The sequence below is a fragment of the Nicotiana sylvestris genome, chromosome 5, assembly GCF_000393655.2.
Source record: "Nicotiana sylvestris chromosome 5, ASM39365v2, whole genome shotgun sequence".
Taxonomy (NCBI): domain Eukaryota; kingdom Viridiplantae; phylum Streptophyta; class Magnoliopsida; order Solanales; family Solanaceae; genus Nicotiana; species Nicotiana sylvestris.
Window position 1 is genome coordinate 104,339,559 of NC_091061.1, and position 8,204 is coordinate 104,347,762.

The following is an 8,204-nucleotide window of genomic DNA, read 5'->3' on the forward strand; positions in this document are numbered from 1 at the left end:
AGAAGTTGCAAAATGGAAATTAAGGAAAGCCAGGATGACACAAGCAACCAATCAAATACATAATAGAAATGGTTAACTGTTTAGGTGCATTGCATCCCCAAACATGCGGTTGCCTATCTGTTAAGCCCTAATCGCTAACAAATTTGTTGTTGTCATTCAAGTATCAGGCAGGTGGTTAGTTTGTTTGGCATTCTGGCAACTCATCCGTACAACACCAGGTCCAAAGACAAGTTGATCATGGCTAACCAAGAAATGGATGCAAGTGTTATTGATCCGTCAAGAGAGGTGGAAGAGTCTAATGTTAATCTGAAAGAGAAGTTGTATAAGCTGAAACAACAGATGGTAGAGATGTACCAGGTATGGGTGAAAAGATATCCACCACCATCCTACCCCACCAACCCTACTTTCATCCTGTCGTTGGCTCAATCCCAGGAACCTCCCACTATTGATTCATCTCCAGGCTTTCCCATTTACCACCACTACCAAGGCACCACTTCCCAAGCACCACTAGCTTCACCACCCAAACTAGTTTCATACACTCCTCCACCAGCCACCCCTGTTTTCGTGGCACCCCCACCCACTACACTCCACCGATCCTCCAGTGAGCCTTTATTCCATACCCAAGATAACCAATACTATCCCCCGGAGCCTACTTTCAAGGCCCTAGAACCTTACTCATACACTCCTCGTTTCGACCTCCTTGTTGAGACTGACAAACCACCTAAAAATCTAGAACAGGAGGAGATGGTCAGGAAGGTTAAAAGCCTGGAACAGACATTCAGAAACATGCAGGGATTGGGAGTCCATGTGAGCATGGCCTACAAAGATCTGTGTCTATTTCCCGATGTTCAACTGCCAGTGGGATTTAAGATGCCTAAATTCTATCTATATGATGGGCAAGGAGACCCGATGGCCCATTTGAGGGGATTCTACAGTAAAATGAGAGGAGCCAATGGGAAAGAAGAGATGTTGATGGCATACTTTAGCATGAGTCTAAGCGGCACAGCATTGAGGATCACATTAGATGGTATACATGGGATGATTTGTCCCAAGCATTCGCTTGTCATTTCCAATACAACCTCGAGATTGTTCCAGATCGTTTGTCTCTGACTAAAATTGAGAAGAAGCCTAGTGAAAGTTTCAGGGAGTATGGTTTTTGTTGGAGAGAACAAGCGGCAAGGGTTGACCCAACAATGAAAGAAAGCGAGATGGTGGATTACTTTCTATAGGCCCTGGAGCCCACTTACTATGGCCATCTGGTATCGGCAATAGGCAAGTCCTCCAACGAGGTAGTGAAGATGGGTGGCATGGTATAAGAAGGGCTTAAGTCAAACAAAATCCTGAGTTACTCGGTTATTAAGGCAACTACCCAAGCCATTCAAAACAGTACTGGAGGAGTAATCAGAAAGAAGAAGAAAGAAGATGTGGCAACAATTGATTCAGGATCATAGTTTGGACCCAGGGACCCGTCACACCATTATACTCAGCCTCGACCCCACCACCAAACCTACACCCCAACCCCATATAATCCACCTCAGCATTACTTTGCATCACCAAACCCTCATTTTTCTGTTCACCACGCCCAAACATACACTCAACCTCCTTCCCATGCACAATGGCATGCGCCAACCCCATAAAACACCTACGCATCTCCACAAAATGCTTACCCACCCCCACAAGCCTACCGAAATACTACCGGCCCAGGTTTCCTGCCCAATCAAGCATTTAAGAACAAAAGGTTGAAGCGTAAGAAAACCTTCACCCCGTTGGGAGAATCTTATACCAGTTTTTCCACAAGCTGAGACAATTGGATATGCTAAGGCCGATTGAGTCAAAATTGCCAAACCCTCCTCCAAACAATCTTGATTACTCTGTAAGCTATGAATATTGTTCTGGTACTCTGGGGCATGATACGGAGAAGTGCTGGAACTTGAAAAATGCCATCCAGGAGCTCATTAACACAAACCGGATTGAAGTCCAAACTCCAGAGGCACCTAACATCAACCAGAACCCATTGCTAACCCATCAGGAAACGAACATGATCGAGATAGTACATAAGGTAGAGGAGCCCAAGAACCTTCACAGACCATCATGATGATTCGGTCCAGTGAGGTCAAGCCAGTCAAAAAACCCATGATTGAAGGATTGGTGAACAAGTTGAGTGGGACAAAAGGTGAACCATCTACGGTAGTCAAGAAAGGGTCCCCAAGTGATGGTGCAGCAAAACAAGAAAAGTCAAAAGTGGTTGTGCCAGGAATGGAAAGCAAGCCTATCATAATTGTAGAGGGTGCCTGTACAGATCCTATCATCATCAAGCCTATAACCCAGCTGCCGATAGTCAACAGCAAGGCTATCCCATGGAACTATGAATGGGTGATAGTGACCTACAAGGGAAAGGAATTGAAAGAAGAAGTCAATGAGGCCCATGGATTAACTCATTCGGGGAGATGCTTTGCTCCGGAAGAGTTAAGGAAAGCTAAAACATCCAGAGATAACCCAGTTCTAGTGAAAAAAGTAGTGGTTGAAGAAGAGGCGGAGGAGTTTCTGAGAAAGATGAAGGTACAAGACTATTCCATTGTAGAGCAGTTGAGAAAGACGCCTGCTCAGATTTCATTGTTGTCATTGTTAATCCACTTAGACGAGCATCGTCATGCCTTGATGAAAATTCTGAACGAGGCTCATGTTCCCGACAAAATTTCAGTAAACCTTCTAGAAAAGATCGCCAACAAAATATTTGAGGTGAACATGGTCACTTTGTCTGATGATGAGTTGCTTGTGGAAGGTATTGAACACAATAGAGCTCTCTATCTTACGGTAAAATGTGAAGATTTCGTGGTTACCAGGGTATTAGTTGACAATGGTTCCAGTGCAAACATCTGCCCTCTCTCTACTCCGAACAAGTTAAAAGTGGATGACGAGAGGATTCACAAAAACAGCATCTGCGTTCGGGGATTTGACGGTGGAGGGAAAGATTCAGTTGGTGATATAGTGCTTGAGTTGACAATAGGACCGGTGGAATTCACCATGGAGTTTCAGGTGCTGGACGTAGCCATCTCTTACAATTTGCTATTAGGTCGACCTTGGATTCATGCCGCCAAAGTAGTCCCGTCCACTCTGCACCAGATGGTCAAGTTCGAATGGCATAGACAGGAGATCGCCATGCATGGTGAAGATAATTTGTGTGCTCAGAGTGATGCCTATGTCCCGTTCATTGAAGCTGAAGATGACAAAGGGCCCTGGGTCTATCAAGTGTTTGAAACAGTGCCGGTCGAGAAAGTTCCAGAAGGGAAATGTGTTCCAACCTCAAAGATGTATCAGTCATGGTGGCCTTTGAAATGCTGAAAAATAGCTTTGTGCCCGATAAAGGTCTGGGTGCATCTCTGCAGGGTATCAAACAGCCAGTGTCCCTCCCTAAAAACATGGGTACGTTCGGTCTTGGATTCAAACCCACAGCCGCAGATGTGAAAAGGGCTAAAAAGTTGAAACAGAGGGCGTGGGCACTTCCAAAGCCTAACCCACATCTCTCAAGGTCGTTTGTCAATCCTGGTGCCAGGAAACGCCCAGTGATAACAGTTCCCAGTTCTGTGGTTGACATTGATGAAAAGTTAATTGAAAGGTTCGAGAGGTTGTTCAACAGTGTGAACATGGTGGAAGTTGGAAAAGGTTCTAGCAAAGCAGATGTGCAGTTTGTCGGGGCGAATGCAAAGCTTAACAATTGGGAGGCTACTCATCTCCCTATCCGGAAGGAGTTTTGGTAGTTTGCTTTGATTTTCTTTCAGTTTATCTGGATTATTCCAGGTTTGTAATTCAGATTCTATGTTCCGTCTGTTTGGATGTATAAACCCTGTTATCTTTTATTTTCGATGAAATGCAATTTCCCTTTTTTCTTTTCTTCCCTGTACAGTTCTTTTTATGCGGGTTTCAATGACATGACATGCATAAGGAATCTTCAGCCCAGTCTTAAAAGCCAATCTAATTCTGAAATAATAATCCAAGAAATAAAGTGTGGTGACGAATCAGAATACGGAGGACGAGGTATTTGGAGAGATTAGTAAGGAATTAATTTATTTTGAAGAAAAACCCAAGCCTAACCTGAATGATACGGAAGCAATAAATTTAGGGTACCCAGATAATGTCAGAGAAACTAAGATAAGTGTCCATCTTGAATTGCAAATCAGGGAAGAGATAATTAAAGCATTGTTTGAATACAAAGATGTTTTTGCATGGTCATATGACGACATGCCGGGTCTAAGCACTGACATAGTGGTTCAAAAATTCCCATTGACCCGGCATTTCCTCCCGTTAAACAGAAGTTGAGAAAGTTCAAAACCATATGAGTGTGAAGATTAAAGAAGAGGTCACAAAGCAGTTTGATGCAAAGGTCATTCGAGTCACACGTTATCCCACTTGGTTAGCCAATGTTGTGCCTGTGCCAAAGAAAGATGGTAAGACCAGAGTGTGTGTTGATTACCGTGATCTCAACAAGGCAAGTCCAAAGGACAAATTCCCACTGCCAAATATCCACATTTTGATTGATAATTGTGCCAAGCATGAGATTGGGTCTTTTGTGGATTGCTATGTAGGCTATTATCGATCTTAATGGATGACGAAGATGCGGAAAAGATGGCATTCATCACGCCATGGGGAACATATTGCTACCGGGTCATGCCTTTTGGTTTGAAAATTGTTGGGGCAACTTACATGAGGGCAATGACGACAATATTCCATGATATGATACATAAGGAGATCGAGGTCTACGTGGATGATGTGATCATAAAGTCCAAGAAGCAGCTCGACCATGTCAGAAATTTGAGGAAATTTTTCCAAAGGCTTCGCAGGTACAATCTTAAGCTTAACCCCGCCAAGTGCGCATTTGGTGTTTCATCTGGAAAAATGTTGGGATTCATAGTCAGCCATCAAGGTATTGAATTAGACCCGTCAAAGATCAGAGCTATCAAAGAATTGCAACCTCCAAGGAATAAGACCGAGGTGATGAGTATGTTAGGGAGATTGAACTACATCAGCAGGATTATTACTCAGCTCACGACAACTTGTGAGCCTATCTTCAAGCTGCTAAAGAAGGATGTTGCGGTCAAGTGGACTGATGAGTGCCAGGAAGCATTCGACAAGATAAAGGGGTACTTGTCAAACCCACCTGTGTTGGTCCCACCAAAATCAGGGAGACCTTTGATTCTGTATTTGACGGTCTTGGATAATTCATTTGGTTGTGTGTTGGGGTAGCATGACATCACTGGTAGGAAGGAGCAAGCCATCTACTATCTCAGCAAGAAGTTCACATCTGAGGTTAAGTACACTCACCTTGAAAGGACATGTTGCACCCTAACTTGGGTAGAACAGAAGTTGAAACATTATTTGTCATCTTACACTACTTACCACATATCTCGCTTGGATACGTTAAAGTATATATTTCAGAAGCTTTTGCCCATAGGGAGACTTGCAAAGTGACAGATTTTGCTCACGGAATTTGACATTATCTACGTAACTCGGACTGTGATGAAAGCACAAGCATTGGCTGATCATTTCGCCGAGAACCCGGTTGATGAAGAGTATGAACCATTGAGAACTTACTTTCCCGATGAGGAGGTGATGCACATTGATGAGTTGGAACAGGTTGAAAAGCCAGGTTGGAAACTTTTCTTTGATGGGGCTGCTAACATGAAAGGCGTTGGGATAGGAGCTGTACTTATTTCTGAAACAGGGCATCACTACCCTATTACGGCTCAGCTTTGTTTCTACTATACCAACAACATGGCTGAGTACGAGGCATGCATCTTGGGTTTGAGGTTAGCTCTAGACATGGGTGTTTAGGAAGTCTTGATCTTGGGAGACTCGGACCTTCTGGTGCACCAGATTCAAGGAGAATGGGAAACACAGGATTTAAAGCTCATATTGTACTGACAATGTTTGCATGATCTTTGTCAACGGTTTCGATCAGTAGAGTTCAGGCATATTCCAACGATCCATAATGAGGTTGCCGATGCTTTGGCTACCTTGGCATCAATGTTGCACCATTTAGACAAAGCTTATGTCGACCCTCTACATATTCAAGTCCGCGATCAGTATGCCTACTGTAACATAGTGGAAGAAGAACTTGATGGTGAGCCGTGGTTCCACGACATCAGGGAGTACATCAAAATGGGGGTATATCTGGTACAGGCTACGGGGGATCAGTAGAGAACAATTCAACGTTTGGCAAGTGGATTTTTCTTCATCGGGGGAGTTTTGTACAAAAGGACTCCAGATCTTGGTTTGTTAAGGTGAATAGATGCTAGACAGGCTACGGCTATCATGACAGAAGTACATTCCGGAATCTGCGGACCACATATGAGTGGGTATGTTCTGGCGAATAAAATTCTTCGAGCGGGTTATTATTGGCTCACCATGGAGCAAGATTGTATCGGTTTTGTGCGCAAGTGTCATCAATTCCAAGTACACGGATATTTGATTCATTCTCCTCCATCTGAATTGCACACAATGTCTGTACCATGGCCCTTCGTTGCTTGGGGAATAGATGTCATCGGACCAATTGAGCCAGCAGCATCCAATGGGCACAGGTTTATTCTAGTGGCCATTGATTATTTCACTAAGTGGGTTGAAGCTAAAACTTTCAAGTCTGTGACCAAGAAAGCAGTGGTCGATTTTGTTCACTTAAATATCATTTGTCGGTTCAGGATCCCAAAGGTGATCATCACAGATAATGGTGCTAATCTCAACAGTCATTTGATAAAAGAGGTATGTTAACAGTTTAAGATTACGCATCGCAACTCCACCCCATACCGCCCCAAGGCGAATGGAGCAGTCGAGGCAGCCAACAAGAACATAAAAAAGATACTTCAGAAAATGGTGGAAGATTCCAGGCAATGGCATGAAAAGTTGTCATTTGCGTTGTTGGGTTATCGCACTACTATTCGCACTTCAGTAGGTGCGACTCCTTATTTGTTGTTATATGGCACAGAAGCAGTGATACCTGCGAAAATTGAAATCTCATCCCTTCGGATTATTGTTGAAGCCGAAATTGATAATGATGAGTGGGTCAAAATCCGTATGGAGCAATTAAGTTTGATTGATTAGAAAATATTGGCAGTAGTGTGTCATGGCCAGTTGTATCAAAAAAGAATGGCAAGAGCGTACAACAAGAAGGTGCGTCCCTAGAAGTTTGAAGTGGGTCAGCTAGTATTAAAATGCATCCTTCCACATCAGGTTGAAGCAAAAGGCAAGTTCGCCCCAAATTGGTAAGGGTCGTTCATTGTAACAAGAGTGTTGTCCAACGGTGCATTGTATTTAATAGACACAGAATGCAAATGTGTAGACATGGCTATCAATTCTGATGCAGTTAAAAGATATTATGTATGATTTCTTTGGTTTAAATTGTGTTTGTTTGTACTTGGCATGTTTTGAAGATTGGAATGACGAAGGCATTTTGTTCTGCTATCTAAACACTTTATCCGTTGTTACCCCTTTGAGCCTTATTTATTTATTTTCTTTCATACCCCTCTTTTGGAATCAATAGCAAAATTCAGAAACGCGAGCGCAAAAGATAAGTAAATGAAAAGAAAGAAAAAGAGAAAGAAAACAATGAAAAAGAAAAAAAAACAACAAAAGGGAAAAGGAAAAAAAAGAAAAGAAAAGAAAAGAGAAAAATTGCAACAACAAAGTAATTTCTATGACATGAACTACGTTCGACCTGATTCTTTTAAGGATACGTAGGCAGCCTCACGGTTCGGTCCAATCAAATAAAAATTTAAAATCCCCCAAGCAAAGAAACTGGGGCAGAAGTTGTGGTTGTTGTAAGAAATCTGATTCCAAAAGTTGTAATTTTGAACCCATTTGAATTGTTTTAAACCTTTTGATATCCTTTCTTTCTAACCCCGTCCAAAGCCCATATTACGGTCCAAAGAAAGACCTTTCGATCAGTCTTCGAGCGATACCAAGTCAAGCAAGTAAAGGTGATTTCTATCAAGGGCAACACTCCGTTCTGAGCAGGAAAAATGAAAAATGAGAGAGTCTTATTGGTGAAAACCCTCACGGGCACCGTAAGGCGAAAGTGAGTTGAAAGATGAACAAATGAGATAGGCTTGTTGGTGAAAACCCTTCAGGGCACTGCAAGCCGAACAAGAGTCAGTGATTTGGAAAAGAATTGGGTTGTGGAGATCTCGGGGAATAAAGTATGACAACTGAAAGTT

At 42.8% G+C, this 8,204-nt stretch overlaps 1 protein-coding gene across 1 annotated transcript; it reads left to right on the top strand.

Annotated features, from left to right (window-relative positions):
* The first annotated feature begins 237 nt into the window (after window positions 1–237).
* On the top strand, window positions 238–1,110 carry LOC138869078 (uncharacterized). Its single transcript, XM_070146668.1, has one exon. The coding sequence runs from the start codon at window positions 238–240 to the stop codon at window positions 1,108–1,110; it is 873 nt and encodes a 290-aa protein (XP_070002769.1).
* Window positions 1,111–8,204: the final 7,094 nt, after the last annotated feature.